This window comes from Cyprinodon variegatus, unplaced genomic scaffold (genome assembly GCF_000732505.1).
Source record: "Cyprinodon variegatus isolate N-32 unplaced genomic scaffold, C_variegatus-1.0 Scaffold37, whole genome shotgun sequence".
Classification (NCBI taxonomy): domain Eukaryota; kingdom Metazoa; phylum Chordata; class Actinopteri; order Cyprinodontiformes; family Cyprinodontidae; genus Cyprinodon; species Cyprinodon variegatus.
Genome location: NW_015150490.1, coordinates 1,108,393 through 1,123,822, shown reverse-complemented (window position 1 = coordinate 1,123,822; position 15,430 = coordinate 1,108,393). Strand labels below are relative to the sequence as shown.

General features: G+C 37.7%; 2 protein-coding genes across 4 annotated transcripts in view; one reads left to right on the top strand and one right to left on the bottom strand.

The window, feature by feature from the left end:
* Nucleotides 1-293: 293 nt before the first annotated feature.
* On the top strand, nucleotides 294-4,021 carry LOC107105196 (retinol dehydrogenase 14-like). The gene is made up of 2 exons (XM_015405324.1): nucleotides 294-728; nucleotides 2,800-4,021. The coding sequence occupies exons 1-2, from the start codon at nucleotides 375-377 to the stop codon at nucleotides 3,415-3,417; spliced, it is 972 nt and encodes a 323-aa protein (XP_015260810.1). The 5' UTR covers nucleotides 294-374; the 3' UTR covers nucleotides 3,418-4,021.
* A 3,342-nt stretch (nucleotides 4,022-7,363) lies between these two features.
* LOC107105232 (brain-enriched guanylate kinase-associated protein-like) overlaps nucleotides 7,364-15,430 on the bottom strand; it is a 35,947-nt gene continuing 27,880 nt past the window's right edge. Inside the window, exon 6 of one of the 3 annotated variants that reach the window (XM_015405373.1) lies at nucleotides 7,364-10,421. In XM_015405373.1, the coding sequence (XP_015260859.1) occupies nucleotides 9,021-10,421 (1,401 nt within the window). In that variant the 3' untranslated portion in view covers nucleotides 7,364-9,020. The remainder of the gene's footprint in view (nucleotides 10,422-15,430) is intronic. The other 2 variants (XM_015405367.1, XM_015405361.1) reach the window with 2 other exon arrangements.

The following is a 15,430-nucleotide window of genomic DNA, read 5'->3' as shown; positions in this document are numbered from 1 at the left end:
GCAAAGAAAGTCTACTTTCTAGAACAATCCCCGCCTTCGCTGTTTGTTATCACTTTTATCTGGTTCCTGCGCCGGCTGACCGATAAGGAGCGAGTCAAGTTCCGTTTGTAACCCGGAAGATTTAAGTAAAATGGCTCAGATTTTAATGTTAATCTATATGCTACTTAGTTATCGGCTCATATTAATATATTTTGAGAAATATACGGTATTATATGTTAAAATTACAGTAATTACTTTGATATATAAATATACAATTTGAAACAGTTAGTATGCTTCCTGTCACATTCATTTCCGGGTTAATTTTATAACCTGTATACATAACACACCGTGGCGCTCAGTGGTCACATAGTTGTCCACCTGCAGCCGGTCCATATATGTCAACTGCAGTGTTAATAGCCGCTGTTGTTGGCGGCGGGGTTCTGCTCCTCATGCGCCGTCTCTTCCCCCGGAGGAAAGTGGTAAAGCTGCTTCAGTATCCAACTGACACTATGCGTGGAAAGACTGTGATTGTGACCGGGGCTAACTGTGGGATAGGGATGGCCTTGGCTGGGGAGCTGCTGAAGCTCCGCGCCCGGGTCATCATGGCCTGCCGGGACCTCAGGAGCGCCGAGGAGGCGGCTCAGGACCTGAAGAGACGCGCGGGGCCAGAGCAAGGGGAGGTGGTCATTAAGCATCTAGATCTTGCTTCCCTTCGATCTGTCCGGACTTTTTGTGAAGAAATTAACAAGGTGACAATATAGATGGAAAGATGTTGGTTTGTTTAACAGCTGGGTTCCAGCACAGTCCACCTATTGTTGCGTTTTTTTTCCGTTGTTTACGGGGGGCTGTCCATGGTGCTGAACCAAAGGTTCAGCTAATTTATTGGCAAAAATACTTATTTTTACTTTTATTCTTTAGATTAAACAACAAATGAGCTCATTCTTGATTAAAGTGTATATAGAAAATTGTTGGAAATGTTGATTATTAAGTAAAGATACTTAAAACAATCTGAACTTTTATAATCGATAAATTCACTCACAAATCAACATTGACAGATCAGAGTGATACATCAACGATGCTCTAATTTCCTTCTGATAAATCATTTCAGGTTATTATTACATGGGTAAAAACATCGACTGTTTTTATGCCAGTTTAAAGTACATATTTTGCATGTTGTTATCCTGCCTTGGTAAGTAAAACATTATATAATTAAATATAATTTTAAAATGTTTTAACCCAATTGGTATCTTTAGATTTTTCTGCAGCAGCTCTTTTTGTAATTTCTCCCTTAAGAAAAAAGAAAGTTTACATTTCATAAAAAAAACTAAAAAAAAATCACCCAGATATTCACACCCTGGCTCCATGCCAATGAGATGCCACCTGTTCACATGGAGCTGCATAGAACTGCATTGGATATCCAGTAGATTGGAGGATATTGCGTGGTGTATGGTGGTGGTCCCTGCTTTACACTGTGAGAGCAACTCCTTGTTGTAATCAATTATAGACATTTAATGGATTCCATTGCTGTCCTGTTGGGCTGCAGCTGCTATTTTAGGGGAGTGTTCTTGCCATGTGATGATTCTGATGTATTTCACATTAGATAGTATTTTTCAGTAGTTTAGAACTGAGTTTTGTGCCATATTCATGCAGCTAAACTCATTCTTTAAAACATTAAAGCATAGGTGTTACAATAANAAGCATAGGTGTTACAATAATAAAAAAAAAAAATATATATATATATATATATATATATATATATCCTGTGGGTTTTTTTCTTCAAACTAGTCAGAAAAATGCAGAGAACCTCTTTGTGAAATAGCGGTTCAAACTCTTAAAGTACTGTTTAATTGACACCTGTATTGTACCACTGTTAAAATTAACCTAAAAAGTATTTATAACTCTTGAAGTTTGGTATCAATGTATCTGGTACATTTCCTGTACAGTTCTGTGGGGAAAATAATGGTATCGTCATAGATTTTCTAGATTTTATTAAATACATTTCAATATCAGGTAAAGGTAACCTGAAAAATAACTTAAGGCAGTTTTCAATTACAGATTTAATTACTTACAGGGAAATAAATGTCCCTGAACCAATAAAAGACTATGTTGAAAAAGTAACTGCCCCATGCCCCAACTAGTAACTAGTTTTGACACTCTATCACAAAGCAGATGTAGTGAAGGTGGGCTTCCCTAACTACTGCATCTGAAATTGATTTAAGTCCAAAGTATGACTAGACCAATCATAAGCTTTTTTTTAAGCCATTCAGAGCTTGGGTTGCTTGTGTACAAAACCCTAATTTTACAAACAAAATAGCTGTTTGTGTGTCTAATGGTCTTAGTCTGAAATTGTGTGTTAATTATAAACCAGATCTAAATTTAATGTTTTATAAATTGACCCAATGGATTAGGGGGTCATAAAGAGATTTTGGCAAACCTCTGACAGTCCTTGCCCTCTTTTTGGTCAGCAGTGGTTTTAACTTGCAATCTTAAAATGCTGCAGTGTTTGCTAAATAAATAAAAAATTCTCCTTATTTCTTTGACATCACTTAATAAACAGCATCATATTTTCTATATACTAAGCTTTTTTGATATATTAAATACAGACTTTTTGTTTTCATACAGGGAATTATGATTAAACTGCTAAATGGATGACAGTTACCTCTTATAACCAATAGATTTAATGTCGTCCCTAACAGGAGAAGTGTTGTATTTTAGATGTTTTAAGTGTAAGCAGATACAAATATACTATTTACTCTGAGTTATAAAATGTATAAAATTCTGAAATGTTTTGAAAATATCTTGCTATTTTTATTTTGTCAGGAGGAACCGAAGATTGATGTGCTGGTTAACAATGCCGGGGTCTTTCAGTGTCCTTACTCAAAGACAGAAGATGGTCTTGAGATGCAGCTAGGAGTGAATCATTTGGGCCATTTCCTCCTCACCCACCTGCTGCTTGATCTCCTGAAGGCTTCATCTCCTAGCCGCATCGTTGTTGTTTCCTCCAAACTCTACAAGTATGGCAAAATCAACTTTGATGACTTGAACAGCGAAAGCAACTACAACAAAGCCGCCTGCTACAGTCAGAGCAAGTTGGCCAACCTGCTGTTCACACTGGAGTTGGCTCATCAGCTGGAGGGCACGGAGGTGACGGTCAATGCCCTCACCCCGGGCATGGTGAGAACCAGATTGGGCCGGCACGTCCAAATCCCTCTGCTGGCTAAGCCGCTGTTCCACCTCGGCTCATGGTTCTTCTTAAAGAGCCCGCTGGAGGGAGCCCAGACGCCTCTCTATCTAGCCTGCAGCCCAGAAGTGAAAGGCGTGTCTGGGAAGTGCTTCGCAAACTGTGAGGAGGAGGAGCTGATGGCCAAAGCTACAGACCGAGAGGCAGCCAAGAAACTGTGGGACATAAGCAGGAGGATGGTTGGACTCACAGAGTGACCATGAGGCCAGTTCTATGGACGGGATTGATGAGGAATTAAGTGTTCTTGGATTCTTTGTTAATCTATTTCTGTTTGCAACCATCATTGTGCAAAAGATGGGTTGAAAAAAAAATCCACTTTCCTCCCTGGGGATGAAAAATTGAATGATATGACACGTTGTTCCTCTGAAATGTGATAATTAGGAGTCTGTGGGCTACATTGCAGAACTGATTAGAGCTTATAAGGATTTCAATAACAGCATGTGCCTGTTTTCAAGGGGGGTTTAAATAGAGAAGCATTGCCATTACATTTTCACCCAGGTGGTTAAAGCTCCATCATTTCAATTATTTGTTCTCATGTTTACCATTTAACAAACACTTGGTAACATAGTTCATTTAAACAATACTAATGTGATAAGTGTACACATTATAAATTCTGGTTTTACACATGCTGTGGAAAATCCAAATTTGGTGCCTTGCCAAACCCTTGGATCCTTTTTTTCACCATAAACTAAAATACTGATGGAAAGTATGCAACTGAAAAAGTAATGCATAACCTGAGTTTAAAGATACTATACATGTATTTAAAAAAATATATATATTCTGAATAAAATCAAAGTATGATGGGAACGTGTATTCAGTCTCCTCTACTTGGATATGAATAAATGAAAGAAAAAACTGCTCTTAGAAATAAGCTAAGAGGTGTATGGTTTGACAGTATTAATACCTCCTGTTTAAGCCAAGGTGGTTTGTGAACATTAATTAATAACTAGCTTCCTGAAGACCAGGAAAGACAGCGGACAGATCAGACATGGGTTAGGGAAGAAGTTGAAAATACTACCTCAAGCTTGAGCCACCTCAATGTGCCACTTTTAAATCCATTAATCGAGGCTGGAAAGAGTATTCCACATGTGGGAATCTGCCAAGGACTGATCATCCACATAAACTGACAGAGCAACATTCAGTGAAACAGCCAGAAGGCTCTAATAATTCTGAAGGAGCTGTGGAAATCCGAAGCTTATAGGCAAATTTGCCAACAGGACAACTGCATTTAGCAGATCTGGCAGAGCAGAGAGAAGAAAGTCCGATTGGAATTTTTCCACATTCTATGTCCACTTAAATTATCTACTCAATTTTCAGATTTTGTTTGTAATAAATATGCATTATTCGATTTGGTGGTCTAATTAAACAGTTGAAATTAAATAGATTAAACCATGTTATAGTTTGACAGAATAAACATTTAAGATATATAAACACCTTAATGTAAGGATTTTTAGAATCATTATACAGCATATGCCCCATTTATTCATTTAATACATATACATATTCATAATTAAATGGTATATTATAAATATACCATTTAATTGTGAAATGCACAATTAAATAATCAGTGCCCCATTTTATAATTTAACATACCTTCTAGGAATGATAACAATAATAAATATATTCCCCTTTCAAAATTATTCCAAAAATTCACATTTCACTTTATATTCAAGCATAGAATGCATTGCATTTTTAGGTGGTGACAGGCTAACATGTTTTCACACCAATTTGTATTAAAAAAACAACAACATTATAATACATTTGGTATTTTTTCCATTATGGATTGTATTTACTTTTTGAATACTTTACTGAAGACTATATGTTTTAATCTTACATAATATCAAAGCTCAAACACTAGAATCAAAGGAACTAGACCCGCAATGCATTCATAATAGCTGAACTAATATAACCAACATTTACAATAAATGTTCTCATTACTGCTGGTGCTCTTTGAGTGTTTATTTAAACCATGCACGAAATTAACATGTTAACATTTTTGCAGTTTCGAAGCAGGTTTAACAAATTCAGATTCAAATCTGCAACTCTAAATTGATCTAGACAAAGTCAGAAACTCTGACACAACAGCTGCTATCAATTAGATCAATCAATTTTAATTAGGTCCACTCAGAGTTAAGCGCATGCGCAACAAGTATGAAAAGCTATTATCTGTGGAGCACCGATTTGACAAGTCACCATGACAACAGGAAACAGGAAGTGGATATTTCACCCCACTTGAATTAGAGATTTTAATGCAGAATAGAAAATAAATAGATAAATAAATAAGGAGAATAGGTTTAAAAGACAGCTACAACTACAAAGGAGTGGAAAACGGTGAAGAAGATTGTTGCTTAAAATAATGCGTAGGTTTATATGAAGTGGATTATGGCAGGCTGTTTTTACACTTATTTTGTTTGAAATGGTCATTTAGACAAAGACATTTTTTTTTAGATATCAGGAAGGTATTTATGATATCTGAAATACATTTCTTCCTAGTTAGAATAATACCAACAATATTAGGAATAAGGAGATCTGAATTTACATTTATAGAGATCCAGAGTGTTTCTTTTATTTGTGTGTCATTTTGTTTGAAATGGTCATTTAGACAAAGAATTTTTTTTTTCCCCAGATATCAGGAATACATATTCAGTAAAACTAGTACATGTCAAATTGGCTTACCATAGTTGTTACTGTGAAAATATTATGGGATTATTTCTTGAATGTAGATCAATGTATTTATTTGGGTGAAATCTTCTGGCTGCAGGTGAGGATGAAGAATAAAAACGTTGTTCTAATATATAGAACCTGTGGTTCCTCCCATGCGTCCCGCCTCATGTTGATTTAGTCTTCTTTTACACAGTAAAGTGGCTGCTTGCAGACAAATGGTTGTTATAAGCAGCCTTCAGTCCCATAGAATGGCTACAGATTGTGCCAGTAGGCTCATTAGGTTGTTATTATCAAGTGAATCCTAACCCTAAAGTAATTCATGTCCCCCCAATTAATGAATCTATTTACGTGTAACCTGAAAATAATTTCAGTATTTCTTCATGTACTGTAAATATAACCAAATAAAAATAAAATGATCTGCATCTCGTTCATATTAGCAAAAACCAAAAACAAGCACAGACAGAGGACACTGAGTTTATTAAATAAAACCTGCTCCAAGTTAGCTCTGGGGAGAATGTTACTGCAGTGACTGAAATATAGGTTGAGGAAACTATTTGTGAATTGGAAAAGCCAGATTTCCCCTGTTTTAAGGTTTAGACAACATGAAATGGACCCCTGATGACTGTGCTTCCGCGGCATTCTGGCGCCCCCTCGTGGACAGATTTCAACCTTATTCGTAAATAACTTTTTACCTCTGCAGTGCCACCTGAGAGGAAATTCATCAGCAAACAAACAATGAAACCGCTGATCACAGAAGCGATTTAATTTCCAAGGCTGTTAACTTAATGGGTTCTTCTTACCCAAACGAAATAAGCACATCCTGCTCTGTCACACTATTCTTTTTGATACTATTTACCTCTAAAAATAAATAAAATTCACATTACTAAAGGTAACTGTCAGGACATTTCTTTTGGCTGGAACTAACCACATTCAATATTGATATCAAAATATTTATTACTTTTTTTTTTACGGCAATACCTTACCTTACAGAACAACGGTTGCTGCTCGGCAATAAAGAAAAATAGCATCAAGCTTTTAAAATTTAAATCACATATGCATGTAAAAACATCTTAAGCATATGAAAGGCTTAATATAGCTAACAAAAAAACATGGATTTATACTTTTTTGTTAGTACGGAAAGAAAAATTGACAAATGACAAAAATGTTTACAGCTTTTAATGCTGTATTTTGAAATGTGATTTTCTGTTTCAAATAGCTTCTGTTTAGTAACACTTGCAATGCTAGTTTTGCTGATAACGCTGTAAAACTGATGGTCCTTTTTTATTTTTTTCCTGTGTTTGCTCATTAAAAGCACATTTTACTTGGGCTTTATGTGATCAAAATGAAGTGCATAAACGTAAAGCAGGACAATAGATCGCAGTTGTTCTTAAAAAGTCTGGTGTCTTCTTGTATTTCTCTTTTTTTTTTAGTCTAATTTGTTTGTGATGCTTGTGGCAGCATTGTGCTCTTAGCAGGCTTTCCCTCTGCAGACACAGAAAAGCTGGTCAGATGGTAAGATGGATGGAGTTAATTCAGGACAATGCAGGAGATTTTTGTTGTTGTTGCGAAGAATATTTTTTGTTTGCATTTCAATTTCCAGGAGGATGACAACACTAAACACACATCTATAATGAAGTAAGTTTACAGAACCACAAAAGGCAAAGTTTCCATCTCTGTGGGAGCAAAGCTGATGGAGGCATAATCCAAACCACTTGCAGCCATAATGGGAAGAAAAATGTGCCTTTTAAAAGCACTGACTAATCTTCAAGTCTAATCATCACAATTGCAGTGAATTCTTAAATTGTATTTCATACAAGAAATTGAAGCCTTTTCTTCTGCATTGCAATTCTGCACAACTTTTTGTTGGACTATTACAAAATTCTCACACAAATACATTGCTATAGGTGGTTTCTATAAATTAAAATATAAAGGGGTATCAAAACATTTGCAAGACACTGTGCTCTTGATATAAATATAAACTATTGCGCTTTTTGTTCCATCTCTGGGACTTCTCTGACAAATAATTCTTCTCCTATTGTCGGGTTTGCTGATCATGGCAAAAATCATTCCATGCAACTATTTTTAAATTACTACAATGATAAGCTGAGCCTTATGGTGACTCAGCATAGATTCCCCGCGGTGCTGCAGGAAGCTGAGTCTGAACGATAAAAGGTCCCTCTATAAGTTCGGGTGGCTTCATGTTGGATCAGCAGACAAACATTTTTCTTTTAAAAGAAAATGTAAAAAAAAAAATAGTATTTTTAATTCATCCACACCTGGAGCTTTACTTTTAATCTGTGCTTTATTAAGGGAAGAAAACAACAAAATATATCACCATGCATCATTGCCAAAGAAAGATATTTAGGTGGGTGTGGGAATCCAAATTTGAGGTAGAAAGGGGGCAGGAGAACCTCTCAAGGAGAAAACATAATTGCAAAAAATGTTATAAATAAATACTGACAGCTAAGACAGTTGTTTACATCTCAAAACGTTCCATCAATAACAAGAAATCACATTGATCAATACTTCTGAAATCAATTAACAAAAGAGAAATGTCTGTTTGTCATTTAAGGGATTAATTCATTATTGATTTCTTCATTAATCACTCCAAGGCCAAGATTGTTTCAGGTGATTAAAAATAATGACTGAAACTAATCTATGTGCAGCTCGTAGAGACTCATCTCTGCTTTACACTCAGCTTTCTAACATGGCACTGGCAGTTTCCAACATATATACAGCTTTCAAGAATACCAACAAGAACTGCACTTTTTGAATAAATTTGTTGCCAACAACTACTTATAAAATATATCACTCAAGTTTTTTAGTTTTATTTTTTTTTTTATACATTTGTAACGTAAATAAACACACATTCCTATAAATTTTAAAAGTGTCATGAACTCCTCTCTGGCTGTTTTCGCCTTAACTTCCCCTAAATATTTGCAGTCTTCTCCCATAAAGCCACGGCTCCTAAACAATCTTCGGTAGATTCATCTTCAGAATCTTCGGTAGATCCATCTTTTGCTCCTGGCAGTTTTTTCAAACCATTTTCAGTGAAATGGTGGCAGCCACATCACTTGGTGAACCAGGGCTTTGTGTCTTTTGGCATGGCAAAGTTGAAACTTTATTTGAAAGTCCTTCAGTTCAGAAGAGTCCCATAAAGCTGGGCCTTTGTAAGACTGTCCTTTCTGGAAAGTCCCAAAGTGCCAAACTTTTGGTTGTAGGGTGGAGGAGGCGGTGGAGTCGGTGGTGGCTGCTGGCTTACCTGTGCAGGCATGTTGTGCATCTCTGTCTGATAGTGCTGCAGCTCTGCGGCCATCTCCAAGGACCTCTGGTTGAGAGACTCAGTGGAGCTATTGGGACTGGGGTCAACATACTCTGTGCTCTGACCTCCAGCTGCAACATTGCCCTCTCTTTCTTTGGAGCTGCCTGAGTGGTAGAGACTGTGCTCCGACCCCTGGCTGTCCTCACTTCGGTACAGGTGGGCTTGGCTGTGTGCTTGCCGCAGGCCAGGGCTGCATTCGGCACTAGCTGCGACCCACACAGGGTCCATGGCATCTGCACCATGATGGTAGTAGTCTGCCCCCTCCTGGAAGCTGCTGTAGAGCGGCCCGAGGCGGATTTTGGCAGGGCGGACAGAAAAGTGCTGCTCTGAGAAGCTGTAAGGTGAGGCTCTGCCTGGGCTGCGGTACGAGTGGGCACTAAGGTCCTCAACACTAAGCTGTCTCCATCGACCAATCAGCTCCTCCTCCTCAGGGGCCAAAGTACTGCCTCGTCGACTGTCTCCATAAGCAACACTTGGGGAGGAAGAGGGAGGCAGCGGTTCGTAGGGCTCACTGAAACAGGAGGACATGGTACGACTGTAGACCGGAGAGCTGCCATTCTGATGGTGACTCAACTCGGTCTGTTGAAAAGGATGAGCATTCCCAAAACTCCTTGGACTGTCCCTTTCCCAGGACGAGTCACTCTTTCTCTCATAGTCCCCTGCATCTCGCCATTCCATGTAGAGAGAGTGGTGGTGCGGTGAGGAAGCTGCACTGCTTGGTGGGTCATTCCCTTTGTCCTCAGAACCACCTCCACTGAAGCTGGAGTAGGAGCTAGAGCCTCCAGCCAGCGCGGCAGGGAACTTGGAAAAATGCTCCTGAGAGAAACTAGCTCTCAGTCCTACAGAACCCTCCTCTGGAGTGCTGTCGGTGGAGTTCTGTGGTCCATACAGGAATGTCCTGTGACCGTGAACATCCATGCTCGGCCTCCTCTCACGCTGGCGGTCATCAGGGCAGTACAGAGCTGTGTCGCTGCTGTAAAGGTCGGATTTGTAGGCTGCTCTAAGCCCCAGGCGCTCTCCTGGCCCAAGTCTCTCCAGAATAAAAGTATGGTTCTGGGTTTGGGGACTGGGAGAGCGAGACGCCTGGCTGCTGCTGCAGGCCTCATCTTGCTTTTCAAGCACGTTGGCAATAAGGGAAGTAGAGTCAGGGTAGTCATGGCAGAGAGGAGAATCTTCCAGATGCATGGTCAGACGCTCCTGAAAATCTGCAGGAAGCTGGAAATATTCAAAGAAATAGAGAAATTCAGAGGAACATCGGGGGAAAAGGTGTTTAGCACTGGTGTTTAGTACATATTGAGATGTTTCTGAGTCAGCTAACCAGAATACTTGCCCCTTTGTATGGATGTTATTGGTCCCTATACACCCAATAGAATTGCTAAAAGAAAAACATCTACCACACTGAATACACCCTCTTCAATTTAAACGCAGACAAGTCTATGTAGTAGGTGGAAGTAAAAGCTATCAGGCTTCCCATTGGATCACATTGTTGAGTCAGTAATGTTCTGCATCATTTTGGTGTGCGTATCTTTCTAAGATGGTTCCAATCTTATGTTGCTAATAAATCCCACTTCTCTCCCTTCTGTCTCTTGAAAATGCCTTTCCCCATAGAGCTCAAAGCTATTGAAGCTCTCCATAAATATCGACAGAACACTTTTTGGTAAAAAAAAAATCAATATTTAAATATTTCTTCCTGTAATGAAAACACATTACATGGCAGTTTCAGATGATTAAAACAACCCAGTGTATAAAAAGGTCTTTTCTTTTTTTTTTTTTTTTTTTATTAAAGAGGCAGTTGCTCAGAAGTAAACCTTTAAAAGGTTTAGCCTTCAATGCATGTATTAATTTATTTAGTACTGTCCATAGCTCTAATCTAAATCTGAGCTATGAAGGATTTTATAGATATTATACAAATAGACATGCTTTGGCAGTATTCTGCTGTCCTTTGCCACCAATGATTCAGTACAACAGTTGGTGCATGAGAATATGGGCCAGAGCCTCTGGTTTAGCCTGATGACCAAATATTTCTCTACATTTCAGTTACAGGTTTTTCAGAATTTAACAAAATAACCGGTTAAAACTGCATATTTTACCAATAGATTATTTAATATTTGATATTATTTGACCTGAGGAGTGCTGACTAAGGAAAAGGGCTCTTGCTCCAAAATGACCTCCAAAAAGCTCAAATGATCACATGGAAAAAAAAAAAATAAAAAATCCAAAAAAGTGTCTTTCACCAAACAGCTCCAGTGTCTGTTCATTTGTTAATATCTAACCCTTTTGGTTGAAAGAGAATAGTTACAATTTAAATCTGTCAGTAGTGAAAATTATTTTTGGGTTTTTAAAAATCATAGAGTGGAACTCACTAGGGTTGATAGGTCGTGTTAGAATCTAAATGTTGGAGATTTCCTGTTATAGAAGGTTCAAAAACTCAATGGTGTTTGGATGTTTTTATGTTTTTTTTGTTCTCCAGCCTGCTGAAGAAACTTCTCTTGGCTGAATATTAGTGAACTGCTCTACTTCATAACACTTCCAACCTGTCTGACCAGTGGTATACATGAAGCACTGTTCCTCCTTAATCCATGTGTTTTAGCAGTCAATTTGCTTGGCCTACTGTTTACACAGACCCTGTTTAATTACTAAACTCTTTAATAACTAAATCACACCTTCCTTCACTTACAGACATGTTACATAAATCTGTTTATACAGGGCTATGACTTCCTTTCTTCTCCTTTAAACCTTTCACTCAATCTTTTTCGCTCAAAAAAAAAAATGAAAATACTGAGAAAATCAATTTATATCTCACATTTAGGTGAAATGGGCAAGTTATATTATTATTTGTCCTAAGTTACGAGAAGTATACCTTTGGGAAATCAATGTTAGATACTCCAATCAGTTAACTGTTAAGCATGGTGTTGGTAGCATCAAGCTACTGGGTTCTCCAAAAGAGATAAAGCAGGATGACTATTTTTAGTTTTTTTCTTTTTTTCTTTTTTTAACCTTAGACCAGTAGTAAGGAAGTTTCTGCTTGGACACGATTAAGCAAATAAACTACGAACTCTGCTCTGGTAGAGGGGTAGAAGATCAAGCTAAAATGATATTAGAAACCACTGAAAAAATTGTAAATCTAAATATGTCCTTTTTTCTTAAAATAATTGCATTTTTCTTTAACTGAGGAGGTAAGTAAGATGCTTTGCCAATTGAACAAGACAATTTAGATTTAAAAGAAAAAAAAAATTGCATTGTCTTATATGAATATTATCTGATTATCTTATTTTAAGAGTAAAAGTACTAATTCCATTGGCAAATCATCTTGTTTATCTAATAAAATAAAGGGAAAATACACTTATTCTAAGAAAATGTTACTTATTTCTACATTGTTCTTGTAGTGAAGTATAACGTCTGCCCTGTGCTAACTGGAAAACTAAAAACTAAAACATGAAAGCATACCTTTTCTTATACTTTGTAAAATGTACCATAACAATCTATATACAACTGTATAGTAGGCTATTTTTGATTCTGTCCAAATCTAGCATAAGCTGTCTCTGTGTTGTGTAGGAAGTGTTTCAGTGTATCTCTTTTTTTTTTAAACTTAGGCATTTAAACAGCCATTGTTTGCAACAGTTGTGTCTATGAATAGAAAGTGTCATCTTCTCTTAGCTTGCAAGAAGATGAGAATATACTGTTCTGCTGAAAAAAAATACAGTTGCATCTCTCTGAACAGAAAGCCATTGTTCTAATTTGAGCATTTCTTAGAATGAAAGCTTCCATCATCTATGCGTATTTCACTATAGCAACAAGTAATATGTTATCTGCACCATATCATCAACAGCAATCTAGTCAGTTTTTCAAGATGGCTAAAAGACAGAAGCTAATTATAACTTTGCATTTAAAAAAATAGGTGAAGACAGGCGATTTGGTAAAACATGAGGATATTTTATCAGAACAGTTTGATTGAAACTAAGTAAAATGGAGATTCATTTCTGTCAACACATTTTTTTCTTGCTTGCTTATTTAAAACAAGATGCCTTAAAGCTTTTGATGTAGCAAACCCAGGCCTTTCACACCTTGTCTTTGCTTGTTTTTGCAGCCAAACAAGCAGTGAAAACACTTCAGTGGGTACTGAAGAGCGGCAGCACTTCTCAAAAATGCAGCTCCAGCATTCATCAATATTCTTTCAATTAGCTTCCACCCACAGAACTAGCAGACCGGTGGACATCCAGAGAAAGCACGCACAGCCTCTGACCCCCTTATTGTTTGGCTGAGAGCGGCTGTAGCTTAACTGCTCCTCTTTTTATGAAAAGCCTTCTCCTGTGTGCAGCTTGTAGTTTATGTGTAAAATGTACGGGTTGATATTTTATGAATCTTGCGCAACCAAAATGGATTTTGCATTGATATTTTTATGCAGCCGCATTACAGCATATACTTTAACCTTGTGGACATCTGCCAGCTTTTCCTGTGACATATAGGGAAAGGCATGAGGCTCTCAGCTGATGCGGCAGAAAGCTGAGCCAAGCTGGTCGAGCTCATCAATACCTACATGCACTCTTTTCACAAGCAGCAGCAGAACTGTATGATGATGCTGCAGTGTTCTCCCCAGCCACATTTTGCAGCACACAGTTAGTTTTTACCTCAACTGTCCTTCACATTGCCTCACACCTCGCAATGAATATCCCCCCTGCTGATAGGAGCCCAACAAAAGTTCCTGGACTTTACATACAAAGGAGGTGATTAAAATTATTTGCAATTTTTTTTTCCTTTAAATATTTTTTGATTTTATAAATAATTGCCACATTGATATCAGACCAAAAGTCTGATTTCAAGTTACATTATAAAGCCTTGAAAAAAAACCTTGAGAATCTACAAACAAACATAGAAGAAAAATACACTTCATAAATCCCCCAAAAAGGGACATTTTTCTTTAACAAAATCCCCACAATCAAATGTTTGACATCCTGAAGAATCTCAAATGTAAATATATCTTTATATGATTTATTTATTTACTAAAATTGATAGAGTGAAAGATATTATGGTTAGTGATCTGTGACTTTCTGTCTTCCTAGTTGAGCTTCAGCATTAAACTGGGGTCCAGAAATTTGTTTACTACCATTAGTGTGGATGATGGCTCTAATGTGAAATAAACATAAGTGGAATTAAGTGTCCAGATTCATCTAAAGTTACTTAATGGATTGCTGGCATTCTTGCACTCATGGTTCCCCCCCAAAAAGTAAAATCCAATCCACTTCGCCTACTGTCGAAAGTGGATTGGCTACTTCTTTATCAATCAAGCATTTTCCGTACTTGCCCCTTATACAGTACGTTATCTATGTAGGCTCCAAGCGTAACTCATATGCTGTTTGGCTAGCGGTCCGCCATTACGCCGAAGCATGAAAAAGTACTGCTATGCTTGTTTGTTGCTGCAGCTTTTTTTTTTTTTTTTTTAAGCATTTTGTTCACTATTTTGTGTAAACTGGAGTATCAATGGCCAAAAGGGACCCTGACAAACCTAACCGGAAAAGAAAGCCTTTTTCAGTGTAGTTCAAAAGGAGGAGATAAAGTGAAAAAGAATAGAGCCGGCTAAAGGGCAGATTATACTTCTGCAATTGCACACATCAAATGTCGCTTGCGGCGAAGGACGACCACACAGACAGCCAGAGGAGTTTCAGAAGTACAACCACTTGTACGATGGTTCAGACATGTTTTGGAAAATAAACAGAAGTTCTCGTGACCATCCGCAGAAGTTCTTGCGAGTTCTGAAATAGGCTCCCCCTGGTGCTTTGGAGGGAAACTGCTGTGTGTCCCTAGAAATTCCAGACCGACGTTGCAGAAGCATACCAGCAAAAATGGTTTGTGACCAGACGCAAGCGACATTTGATGTGCGTGGTTACAGAAGTATAATCTGGCCTTAAGTGTGTTTTTAGGAGGTTCTTTTCAGAGATGGAGTGCTGAAGGAACAAAAAGGGGTCTGAAAACGGATACAAGTCTAAAGCCAAAATCAGAATAACTATCATCTCGGTTGACATCACACATCCTAGTTAGAGAATTTGTATGCGTTTTTAAACGGTATGGAATGCTAATGAAACTAAACCTGCATAGAAAGAGGCTTTATCTTGAGGCTGCTTCTCTGTTGATAAAAGCTTAACAGTCAGGATAGAACAATTAAGGATTTTGCACTGAAAACCTACAACCTGCACTTCCCATTTTGGTTATCTAAAAAAAAAAAAATA

Bases quoted from the DNA above. Each gene is read 5' to 3' on its own strand.
- LOC107105196 (XM_015405324.1), top strand. From the start codon at position 375: ATGTCAACTGCAGTGTTAATAGCCGCTGTTGTTGGCGGCGGGGTTCTG. The intron at 729-2,799 runs GTGACAATATAG...TTATTTTGTCAG, and splicing joins TTTGTGAAGAAATTAACAAG to GAGGAACCGAAGATTGATGT.